Source organism: Patiria miniata, unplaced genomic scaffold (assembly GCF_015706575.1).
Source record: "Patiria miniata isolate m_02_andy unplaced genomic scaffold, ASM1570657v1 HiC_scaffold_6, whole genome shotgun sequence".
NCBI lineage: Eukaryota > Metazoa > Echinodermata > Asteroidea > Valvatida > Asterinidae > Patiria > Patiria miniata.
The window spans coordinates 7,960,393-7,983,926 of record NW_024037073.1 but is presented as its reverse complement, the minus strand read 5'-3'; the positions used below and the strand labels follow the sequence as shown (position 1 = coordinate 7,983,926).

At 40.9% G+C, this 23,534-nt stretch overlaps 1 protein-coding gene across 1 annotated transcript; it reads right to left on the bottom strand.

The window, feature by feature from the left end:
* Positions 1 to 891: 891 nt before the first annotated feature.
* On the bottom strand, positions 892 to 15,338 carry LOC119742787 (muscle, skeletal receptor tyrosine protein kinase-like). The gene is made up of 12 exons (XM_038218959.1): positions 14,866 to 15,338; positions 11,072 to 11,164; positions 10,821 to 10,880; positions 10,287 to 10,559; positions 7,662 to 7,786; positions 6,319 to 6,497; positions 5,275 to 5,508; positions 4,404 to 4,585; positions 3,780 to 3,803; positions 3,187 to 3,281; positions 2,578 to 2,731; positions 892 to 2,214 (listed from the first exon to the last, which is right to left on the bottom strand). The coding sequence occupies exons 1-12, from the start codon at positions 15,089 to 15,091 to the stop codon at positions 1,016 to 1,018; spliced, it is 2,844 nt and encodes a 947-aa protein (XP_038074887.1). The 5' UTR covers positions 15,092 to 15,338; the 3' UTR covers positions 892 to 1,015.
* Between the last annotated feature and the right edge of the window lie 8,196 nt (positions 15,339 to 23,534).

Here is a 23,534-nt window from a genome sequence, read left to right as displayed (position 1 = left end):
ACAGCAGCAAATTGAATAAGGTCAATTAAAAAAGAATAATTTAAGAATAGAATACGCTTGCCTCCGTACTTTTAAATGTATGGTACAAATACAGAACCATATAAACGTTTTAACTTTTGGAAGATTTTTCATCAATACAATGATTAATAGTTTTCATAACTCTAGAGGCACCCAAACACACACACTGTGTATGTTTGGACCTAGAACATACAGCCCAGATATCAAAATGTGTATAAACCACTGTGTGATGGATCAAACAGCTAGTTCACCATTACAAAGTCATCAGAAGTTAACTAAATGTATGTTGATGATATAGGAATGTCATGGAAATTTAAGAGCAGCTGAATCAAACTCATGCATTGATTTTGATGCTTGTGCGCCTTATGTCACTATTTAAATACCTGTACATTTTTGCTGCCTTTGATTTTGTTAAAGCTATAGTCCATCATTTGTAATTTGTGCATTTTGTTCGTTTGAAGCAACAAAAGGGTTCAAAATCTAATGAAGGATACTGAACAACTAACCTGATGAAGTTTCAGCTAAGCTTCAGCTGTATATTCCGAGAAAAACAGCACTCTAAGATCTCAATTTCAAATCTAAAGTTACTGAATCATGTTTTGAATTGTTTTGAATTGCAGCTATACGCGACGTAGCGCACTGATCCGACGAATTATAACAACCGCGCGCGCGTGTGCGTCGTTCCAATGCTTGCGCGCGCTGCGCTGAATAACAAAACGAACTACTAATTTAAATTTTTTCTATGGTGCTTCTTAAGAATCACCGTTGGAAATGCCTTCTTTCGTTGATTACTTCAAAATGACAGCTTCCCAGAAGGAATAATTTCACAGGGAGTTTAGTTCCCTTACTATCTTTCAACCAAGTTTGTTTTTCAACAATAATTACGCCAGTTACTTTTCGGATGGCTGCAAATGATGGACTATAGCTTTAAAGGTCAACTTCAAAGTACTGGGTCCATTGAGAATTGACAGATGCACCCAGCCTGCTAGCAAAAAGATCAACAGACCAACTCACTGTCCTGCATGGAGTTCAGTGTGTCTCGCAAAGTATAGAAAGACGGCCTGGCATTCAGATCCTGACTGCAGCACATCTGAATCAGTTCATAGACACAGTGGGGTGTGTTGTCAGGGCACTCCAACGTGTGCCCTTTGTAGGTCTGCAGGAAGACTTCCTCATGAGTCATGCTCTCGTAAGGCTGCCGAGCAAAGCTGAATATCTCCCATAACAGCACCCCAAAGGACCAGACATCTGAGTAGGTTGTGAACTTGTAGTGCCACAGGGCCTCAGGTGAGGTCCAGCGTATGGGTATGGTCTCATCCTTGTGGCCCAGGAAGTGGTCGCTGGAGCCAAGGTAGCGAGCGAGGCCAAAGTCGGAAATCTTGACCTCATTGTTGTTGCCAACCAGGCAGTTTCTAGTTGCAATGTCCCTATGCACAAACCGCTTCTCGGTCAGATAGACCATACCACAGGCCACCTGGTATGCTAAATTAAGTTGGGTGCGGCTATTAATCCGCAAGGCACCCCCTGGCCCACCCTGTTGGGATTGGTCAGGGTTGTGGTAATGTAGGAATTCCTGAAGGTCCCCTTGGCCCATGTACTCAAGTAGTATGCACAGTGGTTTGCCAACAAAGCACACCCCCAACAGTTTGATCACGTTCGGGTTATCAAATCTGGCGATAATTTCTGCCTCACGATTGAAGTACTCCTGGACATCTCTATCAGCATTTGTTTTCAACATTTTGACTGCGACGGTGGTGGATGCTTCCTCCGGGCGCAATTTTGGTGCAATCGCCTTAAACACGCGTCCAAATGCCCCCTCGCCAATATCTACAATATATATGATGTTGTTGCGAGGATATTCCAAGTGCCTCAAGTGTGGGTTGAAGCTTTTGTTGAAGTCTTTCCCATACATGGGGTTCTCGGGCAATTTGCTGACATCCAAATCGCCTGGGAACTTATAGCGGGAGTAGCGGTTAAACTTGAAACGACAGAACAGGACGGTGCCGACTATGATGCAAACAAAACATACACCAACAAAAGCGCCACCACATATCAAATATATGTCTCTGTTGCTGTTTGGTTCCATTGGTACGGGATGCACATAGGGTGTGTCAGTTATGGCATGCTTCTCCTCCGCAGTGGCGGTTGTGGATGACTGTTGTGGTGCTGTAGTTGGACTCGCTTCTGTCGTTACATCTGGAAAATTGAGCAAAATAAGAGACATTAGTTGGAACAGGAAATAACAGACATTAGTTGGAATAGGAAATAAGCAATATTTAATTTTTAAAAGACTTACGTCTTCACAGTTTTTTTTGCAACCTTGCCAAGTTATATAATGAGATATGACAAATAACATGAGTGTATTTCTACCGTTGCAGCCCAACATTTAGTTAGGTTATAACTGCTTTCAAGATGCAGAATAAAACAACAAACCAACAATGCATGACTTCCTGGAACGTTTGGGACCAACAAACATGACAGCATCTTTCTGATGCACAACTGCACTGAACAAGATTTTCCTGACTTGATTTTACGAACTATAAAATTTTTTCAACTCACCACAGCTTGGAATTTTGCAGGATTGCCACTCTGTTTCACCGCCATTGGGAAAGCAGCCTGGTTCACTGTACCGCCCGCCTGGGTTACGGCAGTAGTTGCTGCTGTTCACCAGCTGGGGATATACTGATGCAAACATACGCCGGCTCTGTGGGTACTAAACATACAATCAGGGGAAAAAATGATTAAGGTGTTTGTACGCCAAAGGTTGACCCAAACCATCAGGGGCAGATTTTGTGGATTTGTGCCACCAACACAAGTTGTACTGACAATATGGCAGGGAATTGTTCAGCCTTGGCAGACGTTTGAACTCTCTGAGTGCTTTCTAAGTTACCGGTACAGTACGAAACAAACTTCAACTTCAAACTTGAAACAAGTCATGCAGTCTCAATTCAAGTCACAGGTTATTCAAATGATCAGTGACACACATATTAGTTGCGACCTTACTTGTGACTGACTTGCAATTTGACTAATGATGGACTGGTCTGCAACTCCAATTAATTAATTGAAAACCCTTGATGAACGTGATGCATGTATATGAATTCCTGAAAAGCTTAGTCATGTACAGTTAGATAGGCCTTTAGAGAAACAATTCTTAACAATGTAACTTACACTTGTTGCCCATTGCTGACAAGTCAATCCTGTTTTGGTCACACTGATGTTACCCTGGTAGTACATGCCATCGTTACTATTGTCAACACAATCCCCTGAAAGATAAAGTGAAAAAGTTCTCAATAACCCTCCTAGTCTTCTGAACTTCACAACCCTTCAAGTTTTGCCAAACCACTATTTCCAATTGAAATAGCACAACACTTCAAATTCCTTTGAGGTAATTTTCTGTGGAGTATGGATAACCTTTCAAATCCCTACATAATTGTTGTTAAGCTCAGGGTAAGCAGGCAGATGGTCATTTTTCAGTGCTCTCCAAAAAGCTGTCTTTCGTCCAGTGACTATTTGTGTGACACCCTTACTTTAACATTTCATATCCCTTCACTTGAAACTGACCTGCAGTGTTTTACAGGGTTTACATATTGCTCTGGATATTGGTTGCCCATTACGAGGGCTCCTCATTCATTAACTACGATCTGGTAACACTTTAGAATTGGGAACTGAAGAAGTATTTATAGAGGTGGAAAAATAATACACGTCATTATTATTTCTATGGGAAAGAGAAAGCTTGAATTGACAACAGCTAAGGTACTCACATGTTCTCTTATCGTCTCGCATCTCTGTGAATAAAGGAACAAAATTGAAATATTTTAGATTGTTTGAACATACGTTCATCCCTAAAAGGTTCATCAAATATGAAGAAAATTCATAATAACTGGGAGACAATGGTACACACTGGCAACTCTTTAGAAGGGAGCCAAGTTTTATTTTGAAAGAACCACCTACATTCTGTGGACATGAACCAAAATTGAAATCTCCAGCAGGCCCATCGCCAAGGGGGGGGGGGGGGGGCCTAGAGGGGCCAGGCCTTCCCCTGGCAAGCAACTGCCCTTCCCCCTCCCCCTTGGCAAAAGCCATAAGCATAAACATTATCTACAATTGTGTTTTTTTCTTGTGGTGCCCCCTAGCTGGTACTGCCCCCCCCCCCCCCAATTGGCCAGAGCTGGCGACTTGGCTGATCTCTTGTGTCGTTCTGATACAAACAACATAATGACATGTTTATCATTCTTTAAAAAAACAATGGTATTAAACTTAGTTTTATATTGAAACAATGAAAATTCGAGTCACACAGACATTACAACGACCACAAGTAATCCATTCCCACAAAGACGGCAACCAATGTATGTCAGTGCAGTCAGTGTATGCACTGCGGGACTTACCAAACAGGCCAGCATCACTACAGCTCCCTGGGGCTGCTTCTTTGCTGGGGAGATCCTGGCATTGTGATAAGCCCGCTAGTGGCCCCAGCTTCTGCTTAATCCTCTCATCGCTGCTCAAGCGAAGCTTCAAGTTCCTCCAGTCCCGATAGCAGAGATCACTGCGCACTGTCAGACAGTCCTCCCTGACAAAGAGTAATAACAATTCAGGTAGATATTAACTCTCTGAATTCATCTTTCAATAACCTTTCAATATCCTCCACATGGCAGGTTGTAGTCAAGTACATTTCTATGAGAATGAATAGGAATACATGTACTTTGCTATGAATAGAGTACAATTACGAGTAACTTGCTGTAAGTACGAGTAAAAGAACAAGTGCAAGCGTTTTTTCCCACAAGTATGAGTATGAGTACATTCCACGAGTATGATTATGAGAGCTTTCCAGGAGTACGCACACATTTCAATGGGTAACACATGTTCTAAAGGGCTTTTTGCTGTCAAACTAGGCATTAGACAAACATGCAAAAGCCTCCCGAACAGTTGAATATTAGTTCTTTCCCTGCATGTAACTCTTACAGAAATATAAAATTTCAATGGCTGAACATTTCCATGAGTACGAGTACGAGTGTATGAGTACAAGTAATTTTGTTTTTGCGAGGATGAGTATAAATACGAGTACATTCTCATGAGTTCGAGTGCGAGTACAAAAAAATGTGTACGGGTATGCGTACTACAACACTGATACAAATGGAGATGCAATACTTAAGACTACACATGTAATCAGCTTAGGTTCCAAACTGACCACACTGACAGGTGATTAACAAAAAACAAAGGTAACTGATAGCCGAAAGCTGTCATCAGATCATAATTTACCTGCAGAGTGGTTGAAGCCTGGAGTTTTTGCAGTCAGGCAGCATGCTGTGACAAACCAGTGACTTGAAAGCCTCCCTGCAGGTGCTATCCATGACGATGCTGTCCACGTGGTCAGTCAGTCTCTTTAACACTGGCTCCATGCGATTGTGCGGGTCGTAAAAATTGGCATCCACAAAGACACTGCGACCCGACAAGTAATTCTTGCAGATGTTGCCTCCATAGCTGGCACAGAAACTGCAAATGTTTACAGACAGTGACTTATTGGGGTTGATGTAACACCTTCATTGATTAGCAAAGCCCTTCACAATGCTGTTACCCCTGTCCAATGGTCTACATTGGATAGGCTATTTACTGGTGAACCGTTTAAGCGCATTTTCAGTCCACTTTGTGTCTGTTCCATAATTAGGCTTATCGTGCTTGTTGTAATATTAACCCTGACGTACCTGAATCCATCTAAGTCCACACCCCTGTTTTGGCGGATTTCGGCAGATTCAGGATACCTCCATATTGAAAAACTTGGGGATTTTGATGGATTCAGGACAGTAATCCTAGCGGAACTGCAGGATTTTGATGGATTCAGGGTACTTCCATATTGAGCAGTTGAGGGACTTTGATGGATTCAGGATCTCAACACTTTAACTTCTTGGCTATATGTTTGGTGTGTACGAGGTACATGTACTACACTGGTGGATTTTGATGGACTCACTGGTGGATTCTGATGGACTCAGGACACCAAAGTTTTCTTGCATGACCAAATTGGTGGATTTTGACAGATTCATGATACTTTCTAGTAAAAGAGCTCAAGGGGTTAGGGTTAAACGACTAAAAAAACTCCTGCAAGCAGCTTTATCATCATCATCATCATCATATTGGTAATCCTTCCTTCTGCCCAAGCACATCTCAGTGGGAAAATGCCTCGTATTCAAAACTGACAGATATACCATAAACTTGCATGCAATACATGGATAATATTATGCTGAATTAAAGCTATACAAGGGAAATAATACACTGAATTAAAGCTGGAATTGATAACTTGTTACTCACCTTGGAATTCCATGGACTCTGACATTATAATGCATTGTGGACACATAATCCTTCTCCCTGCCATCCTGCTGTAAGACTTTGTTTCTTGCTAAGCAGGTATAATTGAGAGACTTTGATGCGTTGAAGGTCAGATACTGCTTGACCCAGTAAGTGGGAGGGTGAGTCTCTTCATTTTTCACCTATACAGGACAACGGAAATAACACAACTTAGGACATATTACAAGCTGTCATTTTGAATCAGCCCAATATCATTGCCAACTATGGAACAGCCTTTGGCAATTCTAGATTGCTGCATGTGTATAAATACAAGCTTGAATGTCAAACCTCCGAGCAATTCCTGCGTTACGTCAAGTCTGGAACAGAGCTTTGAGGAGCTCAGTGAGTAATAAGGTTGGAAACATTTCTTTAAATCATTAGCTCTAACCTTCCAAAATCCTCTTTGCATAATGGCGGATTTCGAAGGATTGAGGCAGTATGGCAGAAATGAGTGGGGTTTTTTTGGAGGATGCATTGTGTCAAGATCTCAGGCCAAACCTTGTGTTGTTTATGCTTAGCCATGCATAAATTTAGGCCTAGATTATACTTGAAATCATCAGCACTGCCTCAATGTATTAACAGTGACTGTTGGAGAATTTTGAAGGATTGAGGCAGTGGTTACCAGATAATACTGGCACTGCCTCAATGTATTAACAGTGACTGTTGGAGAATTTTGAAGGATTGAGGCAGTGGTTACCCCTCAAAAGGAGCAAATTCAAGAAAGAACAGATGATGTTGGCAGATTAAGTCCGTATCCAATTATTACATGGAGGCATGCACTTGGGGAATTTTGCAAGACTGGGGATACATCTTAGCAAAAAGGCTTGGGTTGGGTTAATTGGATATCCATGTATTGGTTAATTGGCTGTCACAGACAAAAACACTTCCTTTCATAATGCTGGAAGTGCCCCTCTTAAATAAATGTGATGCGGTCAAGCTAAATGAGTCATTTGTCGGGAACTTTCATTTCAAGATTCAGGCCAAAATAGGGTCACTTCATCACATCAATTCATCACATCTCTTGGTGTTCCGACTTCCATAAGTTCTGAACTAAAGATGGTACCAGCATGCGGTTTTCACAGCAGTAATGCTGAGATTGTGCTCTTTTCGAAACTGTTCAAAAAAATTTTTTGACCAAGGTCGACAAATGACTCATTAGATTGATCGCATCACAAATACTCAATGGCTAGTTAGTATCCAATTCTGCACAAGCGACAGAAAAAAACAGTGATCCTCTTGGGCTAAAACTATGTAACCAATATAAAAAAAATGGATGCACAGACCAGTCAGGTGGGAATGATACTCACAAAATCTGTGTTCTTGGTCCAGCTAAATGTTGGCTTAGGATTTCCAGTTGCTGCACATGTAAGGTTGACTGCGGCGCCATAAGACACATCAATGGTCTGCTGCTCACCAGGGATCTGTGCTGGAACTGGGAACCAATGGAAAAGATTTACAGGGTGAGTTTGATTGATGATATGATATGATAATGTTCAATTTACTTCCTCTTAAAGGGCATGTACATCATTGGCTTTTGCTATAATTTTCGGAAACGAACTATTTGAGGGGTTAGTATAATAGATCAAATATTGTTACACTGACATTTTGTACTCGAAAATGCTGGAAAAACCAAGAAAAACACAAATGTTCAAGTAGTCTGGTTCCCTGACTCCACAAAAGATAAAAATTTATCAATTTATAGATGCCGGAAAATTGTAAGGTAAGGGAACCAGTCTAGTTGGCCTGCACCCGTTCATGAACATGTAACCAATAGCAAACAAAATTTGGACTGAAAAAATGGTAAATTTGGAGCAGCAGTTCAAAAATAGTTAGGTTTTTCCAACGGTGGTCGGCCAACCACCGTTGGAAATGTATACAAAAATATAATTTTCTTGAAAATGACTACACACCAGGTGCCATAATTTTACAGGATGCTTTAGACTGTCATTTACCAACATCCTAGTAAGGTATTTCACATAAACTTGGTAGTTTTATTTTTTCGATGTTTGCAATTGTTGTATATTCCCTTTAACCCTACCGGTAACTCCCTAGCGTCTTTTACTAGGAACTGGACCAATTCAATCAAAATCCATCAATCACTGTGCGTCTAATACAAAACTGTACATGATAAAATGGAATCAACCACTGACGCACTGGTTGACATTCGTGCCACATGGCTTTTATCACAATAGCAGTACAGCAAGCTAGGCAAAATCATTCGGATACCCCTAGCACTGTTTTAGGCCATTAGGGCCAAGTCCACCATACTCCATCAATATTTAATCACGCCAGGCCTTCTGGACCAAGTCCCCCAAAATCCACCGAAATGGGGGGATGGATTTTGATGGAGTTGGGGTGGTTAGGGTTTCATAGCTTTAACCCTTTTGTAGTAAACAGGGGTGTGAGTGACCACTGATAAAAATAGCTGAAAACAGCTGAAAAAGGTGTAAAAAAGCTGAACTTTGGAAATCTCCTATACTTTTGTACACAGCAAGTGAGGGGAAAAAAAGCTGAAATCCAAAACAAAACAAGTCAGGTGTGTTTACAAACACAAATGCCCCGCAACGGTGACAGTTCCCATGACATAACACCACTCTTTTAAAATCAACTTACATGTACCTTGGTCACATGGAACATTCATTGACAGCATTAGTGTCTTCTGTAGGTTTTATATGAATTAATCCCTAATCCCTATAATCTCAGAATAAATACATGATTTCTATTGTTTTAGCCACTGTGAACTTGACCCTTGACCTTTTGGCCCCAAATTCAATAGGCTTCTTAGGATTACCAAGAACAATCCACAAACCAAATTTGAAGTTCATATGTTAAGTATTTCTCAAGTTATCGCGCTGACAAGATTTCTATTGTTTTAGCCACTGTGAACTTGACCTTAGGCCTTTTGGCCCCAAATGCAAAAGGCTTCTTAGGATTGCCAAAAACAATCCACAAACTAAATTTGAAGTTCACATGTAAAGTATTTCTCAAGTTATCGCGCTAACAAGATTTCTATTGTTTTAGCCACTGTGAACTTGACCTTTGGCCTTTTGGCCCCAAATGCAAAAGGCTTCTTAGGATTACCAAGAACAATCCACAAACCAAATTTGAAGTTCATATGTTAAGTATTTCTCCAGTTATCGCGCTGACAAGATTTCTATTGTTTTAGCCACTGTGAACTTGACCTTTGGCCTTTTGGCCCCAAATGCAAAAGGCTTCTTAGGATTACCAAGAACAATCCACAAACCAAATTTGAAGTTCATATGTTAAGTATTTCTCCAGTTATCGCGCTGACAAGATTTCTATTGTTTTAGCCACTGTGAACTTGACCTTTGGCCTTTTGGCCCCAAATGCAAAAGGCTTCTTAGGATTACCAAGAACAATCCACAAACCAAATTTGAAGTTCATATGTTAAGTATTTCTCAAGTTATCGCGCTGACAAGATTTGTCCGGACACACACACACACCCACCCACCCACCCATACTTGTTTCACATGACTATTGTGGACTTTCCATTGCTTTCGTGTAGTTAAGAAAAACCAGTGAAAAAACTCATTTTTCTCAAACTGTGAAAACTCTTTCAACCTAATTTTTTTTCTATGATTCCCTTTAGTGTTTCTCTTCATTCTGCTACAGATAAACCTAACCCAAAAATGCCTCTAAACCTGTTTTCCAGAAATGGGGAAACACTGTGTGGACGTGGGGTAAGTCCACACAACGTCGGTGCTACCTACATTATGTGGACGTCTTTTGTTCGGAAGTCCACACTGCGTATGTAAGACAAACTCACCCACACACCCACCCACACACCCACCCACCCACGGAAGGACAAGGCGGAAACAGTATGCCCCTTCGGCTTCGCCGCGGGGCATAAAAAGCTGAAATCAGCTTTAAAGCTGAAGTTTCACACCCCTGAGTAAAACACTAACTCTTACTTTGGACATCAAGGAAAGCTGGCGATGAATACACCTCCCCGCCAGCATTCAATGCTCGGCACTGATAAACACCACCATCAGAAGTACTGATACTGGGGATCCTGAGGTTGAAATTACTCTTAATAATATACTGGGAACTGTTGCGCGGAATGTCGTGTCCATCCTTGACCCAGGTGACCTCTAACCCCTGACCCACAGGCTGGCAGCGGAATGTGACTCGACCACCAACGGCAACGGTCTTGTTCTCTGGGCCTCGCTGGATTGACGGGGGCTCTAGAGACATAGATGAGAAAAGAAAGAGAACTTATGAAATTAGCAGTACATGTATAACCTCAGATAGTCTGCCACCATGTAGCTGACACTATGGCAATAGGCTACAGAAAGAGAAAAGCAGGGCACGTTTTCAGTAGATAATTTAAGAGTAATCAGCTCATCATAGTTTGCTTCCATTATTTTTACTGTAGAATTGTTATTATAGTTCAATACACTGTATAAGCTTTTAAATTGATTTTGTTCTGAAACTGACAGATTTACCGATGGGTTGTCGAGTTATTTCAAGTGGTACTTGAACATTCCCTGGTTGCCTTGGGTTTTCTGTACAAGAAACATAAATGGGACAATAAAAAAAAAACGATAATAAAACTTTACAATATTAAACATGATTTTCAATTCAATGTCTTACTAATTCAATCAAGCTCATACTTGCTTCTGTCCATTTCCAAATTTGCAACAATTAAACAGGACAACATTTTCACACAATTTTAAAGTTTTTTTTTAATTCCTACCTGAAATTTGCTTGACTTCTGATGTGTGCTGCTGAGTTAGATCTGTTATTGCTGGGGTTGTTAGGTTATCAGGGGCAGCAGATGAAGAAGGCACTGCAAGGGAAAATTGAAAACTTGTTTAAAAAATCTAAAAACAAGTTGGATCACTGCTTTGTGCCAGGGGTGTAACAAGTCATCAGTGTTTTGTTCATCACAATACAAGTATGAGACTACAATCCGGCATCATAATAACATATTTAATATACTACCCAGACAGAACCTTGTCATTTGATTGGTGGAATTTAGTCACATGACAATAAATCAATTGCCCATTTCATTGACAAATATTCAATTGTAAAATTTACATCATAAATTTAACGATTTGCATGGTTCCATTTACCATGCATTTTGGTTCCATTCGTTTCGCTCCATTGCATGCACATTATGCATTGACCATACATGACCGACCGTACTGACACTGCATCAATCGCAACCTTTGACACGAACCCTGACAATGTTCGGAAATCATTTAAACTATTGGACCAGTTAAAGACTGTTTTTGAACACTTTTGGACTTGAACTTCAACTTGTTGTGTTTACTACTGTTTGGATTGGAACTTTTACTACCTGTTGGATATATTGTATATTGTGGATGGCCATGGAAATGAAGTAAAATTGAAGGTAAGGCCAAAAAAAAATATTTGGTTTCTGGTTAGACCAAAGTTCCGGAACTGATGCGGCCACTTCAAGCTTGGATTGTACAGACAAGGTAGGGTACAATTTTGCTTTTTTGGTGTCCTCATGTACATTGGTGTCCTCCATAATTTGCCTTGGTGCTTTCGATCATTTGCCTTGGTGCAATTTCCCATTCCTTGGTGCTCTTTGGTAAAAAAAAATTGAGGTGCGGAAATAGAGGGCGCTGTTGGAGCTACCGCGGAACATTTTGGAAAAAAAAGATAGACGCGCATGATTAAAATCGACGCGCGCGCTGACCAGAGGCCGACCTACTTTTTTTGGCCTAAGCCTAAGTATTTTTTTTCATAAAATATCAAATGACAAGGATCTATTTAGGTGTTATTTAATTTGTGCAATAGATGGAATATTTTCATTCGGTGAAAGGTTGAATGGAAAAGTCAATCTTGCACCTCATGAAAATACATTGTATTCCTCCCAGTCCTTCTGATTTGAAAATTGCATGTGCGTGTGATTATCTAGTGTGTGATTCTGTGGTCCAAGGAAATTCAGGCGTGCAATTATTCACACTTCTCGGGAAGCTTTTAGGTGTGCGATGGCGTGGGGGTGCGATTGCACGCCTCAAATCAGAAGGACTGTCCTCCCATTGCACTCATAAACATTCATCACGATATTGGTTATGAATTAAGTCAATTTATAGGCCCATCTACTCAAAAACGGAAGGTACCAGCATTCTTAATTTGTGGACGGCACATCTTGTTACTATGAACAAAAACATGAACATTTTTATATCAAAGGTGACAAGAAATAGGCAGTTGTCATATAGAGTTGCATACTTTAGAAAACTAAAACCCGTCCAACATGCACCATAGCATGTGAACACTTAATAAATTAATAAACAAATGGAAACGTTCGATCACTTTACTGCATGATAGGTATCATGATATACATACATGTACACGATCTAACTTCTGAAGTTAGAGTATCACAGGCTGCACCTTAACCCTTACTCCCTACTGTTTTTGGAAAGAGTTCCATACCTGGACATCACTTGTCACTCTGTGCACAAACCCTGTGAGACTGGTCTGAAAAAGTCTAAGTGTTTTCTCAGCAAATGCTTCATTAATTTTTTCCTGCTAAATTTGACTTTTTTAGGGCATGTTATCACTTTCTGATGGCTGATAGGTCACTGCAGGAAAAAAGAATTAGTGATGTCCATGTATGGCATTCTTCCCCTGTTTTTTACTAAGTACTAGACCAAGTCCGCCAAAATCCATTACCTAATCACACTTTTTCCAATGCATGTTTTGCTTTAGGCCTCCAGGCCCAAGTCCATCTTACTCCATCAATATTTAGTCAAACCAGGCCTGCAGGACCTATTCCCCCAAAATCCACCAAAATGTGGGGATGGATTTTGATGGAATTGGGGAGGTTATGGTTAATTAATGTGGGAAAAGGTAGGCCTATTGATCTCTTTTTAAAATTATACATTTTTTTAAAGTGTACAGTTTATTGGTTTCATGAAAATTTTTAACATATTTTCCAACTTTCAAATGCTTTTCGTCTCAAATTCATATGACTGCCCATAACATGGAAGGTGAGAATGTTCAACCTACACACACTCCTTCAATATTTACATTGGGCTAAAAACATTTGCTTCTATCTGCTTGCAATTTCAAAATAGGGAACTCCAACCTTCCAAAATCCTCTTTGCAAAATTGAGGGTTTTTCAGGATTGAGGCTTTGTATGGCAAACATGTGTAGCTGATTTTGGAAGATGCACTGTGCCAAGGTCATTGGGCCGGGCCTTGTGTTGTTTATGCTCAGCTGTGCATAATTCAGGCCCACATGTACATTTGTAGATTATACTTGAAATCCTTCGCATTGCTCATAGATGTCACTGGCTCTGCCTCAACATAGGCAGTGATAGCTGGAGGATTTTGCAGGATTGGGGGGCTGTGGCCACCCCTCCAAGGACCACATTCAAGAAATAACGGAGCATTTTGCAGGATTGAGGCTGTATGCATTTTTTACATGGAGGCAGTTGGAGGATTTTGCAGGATTGAGGTTGCATCTTAACAAAAGTGCATAGGGAGTTAGGGTTAAAGAAGGAAATATTTAACGCTGTTAACGCTGACAATATTACCCAAGAAAAATGGAGAATGTACGTCGTGCAAGCCACAAAATGCATAAAATTAGCCTTGAAGAGAAAATGGTCAACAGTCTATATCGTGTGGTATCAGCTTTTGTTGACTGCAATGTGTACCAGCATCAATATGAATGTACTGGCAGCGGAAAATTTAGAAAACATGTAGTGCTGTAACTTATGTAAAAAGGCCCAATAATGCGGCTCAGATACTGAACTTCCTCCGTATTGTGAGCCACACAGCGGTCATACACTATTGTGGGAAAAAAGTTGATTTTGAGGAAATTGGGACTTTTTTCACTTGATATTCACCATGGAAGATACTTTGGTTAATAACCAGGAAAAATCGAATGGTCAAGTGCACATGACTTTTGACCTAGAGAAAATAACTGCAATCTTTTTTAGACAAACTCACTGAACATTTTGTCTGAAAATTACAGGGTAACTAAACACAGGTCTATAGAAACAGAACTCAATTTTCCTGACTATGACTTTCTTCCATCATGTCCATGGTAAATATAAATTGAAAAAAATAGCCCCGAAATTGATTTCCTCAAGCTACGCTGTACATGTGGCAAGCACGTGTATGCACCAACGGCAGAAACTTCAGAAACATGCAAAGCTGTATTGCTACCAATACAAGTACGAGTGTTAAAACCTTGTAATAAATACATGAAAATTATGAATACACGCACAAAAATATCAAGTTGTGTAAATTAACTCGCAGAAATTGTTTTTCCATCGATGTTTGCGTGACATTTTGACAATGTTAAAATTTGAGTGGCGTAAGGATACTGTATTCTTCTCTTTTTTTAAATTACAGAAAATTTTACTTTACTTCTACTAAACTTTACATAAACAAGCAAATGTAACACTAACAATAACATGCATTGTTAGGCATTTTTGTATATTTAACATTTTTAATGGACAGTAATGTAAAAACATAATATTTAGTTTGCAAATTTATTTTGCTCACCAATTGTTGCAGTCGGTGCGGAAGAGGCAGGAGACAACAGGCAAAAAATCACCACTATTTGCAAGCCACCAACAGCACTTCTGTATCTCCAGGCCCAACGATGGTCAGCTCTTGCGCCGTTCATGGCGACATTTCGCCGTTTCGACTCGGGCGTTGCCATACTGCTCCGCCAAGCCCAAGGTGTCCCGCCAGACCTCCGAGCGACAGAAAACCATCCAGACTTCATTCCAAGTCGCGGGTTTGAATCATCCCCCGGTCAAAGAAAAATCACTTTCGTTGGTAGACACGTATACTCATCTTCGGACAACTTAAAGTTTCCATTTCTGGAGTTATATTTCGAGGTTTTTGCTGAAATTGCAGGCTTTTTCTTGCCTCCTCTTCAGACATTCGGTTTGGGCCTTTTCAATATGGCGACTATATTGTATGTAATTGTATTGTGGCTCGCTCTATTATGCACGGCGTAAACAGGTGGGGCTAGTCGATTAAACAAAAAGGGGTGTTAGCATTCCTTGAACCGAAAAAGGGAAAATATACGCTCATTGTTGATTAACTATGAAGTAATAAACACATGTAAATCTTTTTTTTTAATGTCAAAGTTAACAAATTGAAAGGGAAATGCTACATTGCTCTAATTTTACTATTTTATTAAGGTGTAGTCATATTTACGCCCCTTTCAAACTTTTGTGGCTTGACCCTCAGAAGCGGCAAAAGGCAAACAACTATTCATAAACAAATATGCGCAAATTGGACTGGAATTTTTGTGCAATACGCAGTAAACAAGTCCTTTTGGAATACATTGTTGAACAATTCGGTGTCAATATCGGTACCCAGAAACAACAACCGGAACAGTTATGCGGAACCGTAACTTGTCTGGCGAGAAATTCAATCCACAAAACATTCATTTAAAAGGCAAAGAGAGGCATAGTTGTACTAGAGATGTAATTTCATTTCAGAGATCGTACTGTTCCTACCTCCATGGTATAATGTAAGGACTAGCATTGTGTGCGAGGTTCGAGTCAATGCCCTGATATGCAAAATAGACGTTCACGGTTTACCTTGATCAAACAGAATGACTCACGAAAATAGCAGCGCCATGGTTCATGAATTTTAATGGCTTTAGCAAAAGTGGGTTTGTGGAATGCATGGTACCTCGTTCACAACATATCTGCACCGTGCAGTTCTGCGTATTAAGCCACTTATTTCAATGTGTGGGGTCCTTTTAGTGCCGAGAAAGTCATTTCTATGATGAAAGAAGTAGATACATCATACTGGTGAAAGACAAATATTGAAGAATATTGCACGCAATTTATAAGTGGAAGCTAAAGAAAAAAATCCCAGTCTGAAAAAAAGTAAATTCAACCCATCGTGCATGCATGGTTTGAAAATCCATAGGCAGAGTTAAATGACTTGAGTCAATGACTCGCAATCAACACGCAATCAGACTCGAGTCACATTTTTTGGCGACTCGACTCGGCTCGAGTCCCTATCCTATGGTGGCTTTAAAGGGACATCGCACATAAATATTCACGCCAATATTGACGCCAATATTCACGACATGGCCTCCATGTCGCAAATATTGACGCCAATATTCACGACATATTGGCGTCAATATTGGCGTCAATATTTGCGACATGGTGGCCATGTCGTGAATATTGGCGTCAATATTTATGTGCGATGTCCCTTTAAAGCCACTATACTATCCTATATAGGGGTAAATGACTCGACTCGAGTCAAGTCACTGCGAGCAAAGGACTCGATTCGACTCGAGTCCCTTATCAGAAAACTCGACTCGACTCGAGTCGAACTTAAGGCTAATAACACTCGAGTCTCAAACATGGGCGTCGCGAGGGGGGTCAAGAGGGCGCTCCCCCCCCCCCCCCCGGAAAAGCAAAAAGCAAAAAAAAAAAAAAAAGAGGCGCGAAGTCATAGTGGTGTAAATTTAATGAGTTGGAGGGGGGAGCAAAATGTCTCTGCCCCCTTCTAAAACTGAGAAATCGAGAAAATGTTGAGAAATACCGGAATTTTTTGGGGAAAATATGTTTTGCCCCCCCTCTAGAAAAAATCCTGGCGACGCCCATGGTCCCAAAACTGTAAAAAAAAAAATAATAATAATCATAATATGTTGTGGTGGCTTCGCACTGCCGTCAAGTTGTGGCCGCTCATGTAGAACACAACGGCACAATATACCGGAACCATACTTTACACGCATTTCAATTTGGTTTTATCATCGGTTCGGGCGACTAAGCCTTTCATGGAACTCCGGCTAAATTTATGTCCTGCTTTCAAAAACTTATGCGGGCATAAGTGACATTTATTCATATTTAAAGCGGTAGCCTTTGATTATTTCAAGATATCTCAATTATTTATCTCAAGTTATTTCAAAATATCTCTAATTATTACAAGATATCTTTAAAACAAACTTTAAGACACTTCCAAAGCACTTGATAGTCAAGATATCTCTAAATGATATCGAGATATCTCTTAATGATTAGTCGATATATATCTGTAAATGATTTCATTCTACACGTATCTCTAAATGACTTCAAGATATCTCTTAAATCAGTTCAAGATATCTCCAAATTTATTTCAAGATATCTCGAAATCCATTTCAAGGTATCTCAAAATCCATTTCTATCTCGATTTCATTTTAAGATATCTGGAAATCAAATTCAAGATACCTCGAAATCCATTTCATCCTTAAATCCTTTTCAATTTATTTCGAAATCTTTTAAAGATATCTCGAAATCGTTTCCGCTTCCGTGTCACACTAGCGTTTTTACCCTTGTCCTGACATAATTATAAATGTACATTATGATCCCGGCGGAAGCAGAAACAATTTCAAGATATTTCGAGATATCTTAAATTCGATTTGAAGATATCTTGAAATGATAGACATATCTTTAGATGATTTCAAAATATCTCTATTTTCAAGATATCTCTAAATGCTTTTAGATATATCTTGAATTGCATTTAGAGATATCTCTTAATACTGTCTTTTTTGATGTGAATATTAATGTCTTTATGCGCGTCATACCGGTACTAAACACCACTGTGTACGGCCAAAGGACGTATAGCAACATGCACTTAACTCACATCAAATGGTGTATACAGGGCGAGTCAAAAAAAGCGAAACCCAAATGTCTAGTCCATTGTTTTAGTGAAGTTCTGCTTGTAGCACTTTCAAAGTCTAGAATATGAAAGCCCAATTCAAAAGCTTTCTTTTAGTACAAGAATCATTCCAATCACTTATGTACTTTTCAAATTACGGAATTTTAAACACAACCACCCTTTTAAAGTTCTGTTCACGGATCACACGAAGGTAATTGTTCTTAATTTTAACAAAATGAAAACAAATCAGAACCATTCTCTTAGTTGAGAAAGTATTCGCACATGGTGTTTCCGCAAACCTTTCATTATTTAGTATCTCCACCATGCAAAGCCTCAAATCTTACTTAAAAACAAATCTCATAGGGATGTGTGTGAATTGTTTTCGTTTTGCTGAAAGAACGCACACCTTTTTTGGTGATCCGTGGACAGAACTTTAAAACGGTGGTTGTGTTTACTAAAAGAAAGCTTATGAATTGGGCTTTCATATCCTAGATTTTGAAAGTGCTACAAGCAGAACTTCACTAAAACAATGGTCCCGACGTTTGGGTTTCCCTTTTTTTTTACTCACCCTGTATGTACGCAAAATAATGTCTCCCGGTTTCAGGTGAAAAATAAGACAGATGCTGCATAAGCCTCTTGTTGATCGCAGAAATATATTTTTGTATAAGCCTGATGTTTTCTCAGTCTGTAAACGATTTCAGGGCAAACGGTCGGAGTAAAGCAGGGGCGGATCCAGGAATTTTTGCACGGGGGGGGGGGGTTCATCAGCAAAAAAACTGAAAAGTAGACAAGTCATGGGGTTTTTTTGACACTTGGCCTCCGAAAATCAATAGGGGGCTCGTACCATACTTTCAATGGGGCGCTGTTCAATCCGACGATTATTAACACTATATTACAGAATAGTGTAGAAATACCCCCAACCAACCTGGCTCTGTACTTATTTTGTGCACAGTACAGGCGGACATTATTACCAGCATTATTTTTAATGAATTTCGATTCAAAAAATAAAAATTGGACAGAGCTGGGGGTTGAACCCACCCCCCCCCCCCCCGGATCCGCGCCTGTATTCTACACAAAATACCTAATTTCTGAAGATGGCTTCACTCTGGTCCACAGTGTCACCCAATTGTCTTTTACAATTGGTCCAAAGAAGTAGAAACGTATTCGCTGTTAATGAGAGGATCGACGGAACAGTCTCCGTATATAGGCGATCTACAGCTCCAGCAGGGTTTGTTTTGATGAACTTATTTCACACACAGTGAGGCTTCTTAATTACTAGCAAGATTTTACTTGACCTCAATTTACATGTTGACCCTCAAGTGGGCGTGGTAAGCCTTGGTGAAGCAATAATTATTTTGCCACATGTTTCATCATCAACTGGCGTTATATTTTGCGTAATAGCGATACGTTTTGGAGGACTTTCATGGAAATATGTTGTAATAATTATTTACCTTTTTAAAGGCTGGGGAAAAAATTGGCGTAAAAGAGCAAAACAACAAATAAACCTCACGGTGCCAACCGTGACTCAGAAATCGGAGCATATAATACCATTTAAGGACCTGCATAGTATAATAGCCAAGTCTCTCCATATTGCATTTTGTGCACACTCGTTAGGCCTTTTACACACACACACACACACAAACATGACTGACAGACAGACAGACAGCCATCCAGCCAAACAGCCAGCCAGCCTACATCAGACAGACAGACAGCGTAGGATCTTTTAATAGGATAATTGATGATGGATTCTTGCATTGGATGTGGTTGCTCTTGCTCCACAGTCTGAGCAGTTATGCAGTTATGAGCACGTGACTGCAAGAAATGGAATGGAACTCAGTGGAAGATGCGCTCTCCACAAGAAGGACCGCACAAAATGTGAGATGGGCCCCTTGGACCTGTCAGTATGGCAGATAAACCTACAACGTCAGGATTTCAGTGGCAGAGTACACACGAGCATTAAGTTTTATTATATCAAGGTGTGAAAGCAGGTACCATCATTGTAGCGGCCGTTCCCTGAAGCAAAGGCAGTGGCCTGTGCCCCCTCCCAATGGCCACTCAGAATTTCGGGAAAGTGGGATTGTCATTAAAATAAAACCCGTTGAGTATCCCTTAGGCCTATACAGAAATTACGCCACTGCTTTTGACAACGAAACACGATTTCGTCAATAGAATAAAGTCTTTATTTCCAATGATCGTGACTGATGATTGGTAAACTTTACCTATATTTCTTGATTTCTTCTAAATGACAGGAAGCCATGGAATAATTTCACGTTGTGTCTAGTTTCAGTGCAATCTTTGATCCAGATAAGCCTTTTGATAATAATTCGCTATAAAGGTTACTTTTGGGGCGTGTGTATCATAAAATGATCCTCATGATCCTATTCATGATTCTACATGGCGCGGCCCCTATAATGACTCACTTTGATTTTTCACCTGCAGTATACGTACCTTGCTATAATCATCAAAGGTTTTTCCTCATGTTTTACCACAAGTAGCCAAAAATTTCATCAGACTCTCAACATTCCCGTTTGTAAATCTTAAGTTTACATACCCGTCCCAAAGTGAAGAGAAAGATTTACGCAAGTTTTATTTTTTGTAAATGCGCCCTTTTAAAATGCGTCATAAAATGAAATAATTTTCCGGAAAACGTGTAGTTTGTTTAATTTGCGAGTGGAGAATGGAGATATTAATAGGTAATAAAAATTCTTGAATGGTTAAATATCCGAGATTTGTTCAAGTGCCGCCGCGCCACGAGGGCAGGGACATCCGGGATTTTTGTTTACATTGGCTTATAGGCCCAATAATGGAGGAGGATCGAGTTCGTGGAAGGGCACTCGCACATCCGTGCTGAAATGTAGACAGTTTTTTTTCTCCTAAATCTCAGTTGGCCTCGGTAAAATCAAAGGGGGAGGGGCTGGGGTGCTGGTGCCATCATCCAATGGGGCGCTGCTCAAACCGGGCGATCATGCACACAGCGTACTATCGGACTAAAAGGTGGCGTGTTACACCAAACATTATATATGAAAGTAATAGTGCCAGTATTTAGCTGAATAAATTTGAAGCTTGCTAACAGGGGTGGCGGATACGGGGGGGCGTTTGATTGTCCCAAGTTTGATTTTCCCAAGTGCCCCTTTTGCGGCCATAAATGTGCCCCCTCGAGCATTTAAGTGTCCCTCGAGATAAATCAAAAATGCCCTTAAAAGTATCTTACTATTTCGTAGAAGTAACCATTTCCCAATAATGGTAGAGATATTTTTGATATAAAACGAGGAATATGAAAACCAAGTCCCAAAACCCATACAAGACGCCCTGAAAATGGGCACATAATGTATGTTTAGCATATAATCATTGGTTTTGAAGAGCGCCCCCTACGTTGGAAGATGGTACCAGCCCTCCCCCCTCCCCCCCCCCCCACCCACCCACCCACCCACCCACCCACCCACCCACCCACCACCCACCCACCACCACCCACCCACCCATTCTATTACTTGTCAATTGGCAATTGCCCAGGGTGAAAAACCAGAGGAGGAGTAGTAGACACCCTGCCCAATATCTATCCGACCTTGATTATGCAGATGACATTAGTCTGCTTGCTGACACCCTCCTTGATGCCGAATCTCTCCTCCATAAAGTAGAAGCTTGCTGCAAGTCCGTTGGTCTCTCTGTTAATGTAAAGAAGACTAGGTACATGGTCATAAACCCATCTACCTCTGACGACGTCACTGCACTAAATGGCAGTAAGCTCGATAAAGTTGATGACTTCAAGTACACCAACACAGCTCATGACATCGAGTGTAGGAAAGCTCAAGCTTGGTCTGCTCTGTTCTCACTGACAAAAGTATGGAGATCCTCGATCCCCAAGAATACCAAAGTTAAGATCTTCAAGACCTCAGTAGAATCCATCCTTCTCTACGGTTGCGAGTCCTGGAACCTGATCAAACAGATCTCTGCATCCATTGATGGCACCTTTGATGGCACACGGATGTTGCGGGCTGTTTAGCACGCTTCTTGGCGACAACACTGATCTCCCTAACTCTGTTCTGTATGGTGCCCTTCCCCCTATCTCCACCACCATCAGACAGCGTCGCCTTCGGCTAGCCGGTCACGTTTATCGACATAATGAGCCAGCTAGTAGTCAAGTTCTTCTCTGGAATCCTGAAGCCCCACGACGAAAAGGTCGTCCAAACATGACCCTGAAAACATCCATCGAGCTAGAAACTGGTCTGAGTGGTCCATCTCTTTCCAACACTATGCTCGACAGGGGCAGTTGGGCCCAACTCATCAAGTCATCATGAAAATGAATGAATGAAGGAGAAGAAAACTCTATGAGGTAAAAACTCTGGAAAACCTTGTGGCCGATTCCTTATACATTAACTTACTTGTTAATAACATACTCCGAGTGTCTCCTCCTCTTTTAAATTAAATATACGATGTATTATGGTCGTTATGAAAATTACCGACCTAGCGACGTGGTGGACACAGGCTAGAATGGCCATACTAGATACTACGGCCACACAGTACACGCCCTTTTACTCAATTACGTCAATGACATTCTATTCAATTAACCCTATTCTTTATTATGATCACTCAAGCAGCAAGCTTGTGAGATAACATACAGACATATTTTTCGTGCTATACTTCGTAAACGCAGGGGAAAAAATCCACTGCACTGTAATTCGATTTCGCTCGTACCCCCCCCCCCCCCCTCCCCCGCCCCAGGTGCAGGGCAGGGGTACCGGGTACGAGCGAACCATGCCCACCGTCCGGTGTGGCAGGTAATTCTGTCCCCCGGTAAAAGTGTCCGGGGGGACAGAATTACCTAGGCCGTTAATTCTGTCCCCCTCCAGGTAATTCTGTCCTCCCCCCCCCCCCCCCCAGGTAATTCTGTCCCCCTCTTTTAAAACCCGGAAGGTTATTGTTTTGATGAATTCACTCTACAAGGTATACATTTTGGACTTTTAGTCTGCCCTTCATGAATATAAAAATATTTAATTTAGTCTATTAGATGATACGTGAACACAATGTTTCGATTCGGAATACGGTGATTAAGAGTCTATCGCGATTCTACCGCGATAGTTCAACACAGCGGCGATGCATGGCGATGGCCCTCGTCTCATTGATAGTATGATACAACGTCTACTTGGATTGGTCTGTGTTCCCATCATAGCGCGTAACGAAATTTCCTATTGGACGAATTTCCAGTGTAGAGGGAGACGCATATGTACACATGTGATAATCACTGCCTCAAATCTTGCAGCATGTACTGGCGCGTGCGACACGCTGCTGCTCTCTTACATACTGTATGGGGACACATTTACCAGGGGGACACTTTCACCGTTGGGGAGGGGGACATTTTTACCTGGAGGGGGACAAATTTACCTAGGTAAAAGTGTCCCCCCAGACACATTTACCGGGCCACGATCCGGTAAATGTGTCCGGGGGACACATTTACCAGGGGGGACAGAATTACCTGTCACACCGGCAAAAAGCTCGACGATCGAGCCGATGCAATTCGATGAGCGCGCCACCACGCGACATCTTTAAACGTTCACCTAGCCCTC

Excerpts from the sequence above, each read along its gene's own strand:
- LOC119742787 (XM_038218959.1), bottom strand. The coding sequence starts at position 15,091 with ATGAAGTCTGGATGGTTTTCTGTCGCTCGGAGGTCTGGCGGGACACCT. Across the intron at positions 10,881-11,071 it reads AGAAGTCAAGCAAATTTCAG|AAAACCCAAGGCAACCAGGG; the intron begins GTAGGAATTAAA and ends TTTCTTGTACAG. Across the intron at positions 4,586-5,274 it reads AGGCTTCAACCACTCTGCAG|GGAGGACTGTCTGACAGTGC; the intron begins GTAAATTATGAT and ends ACTCTTTGTCAG.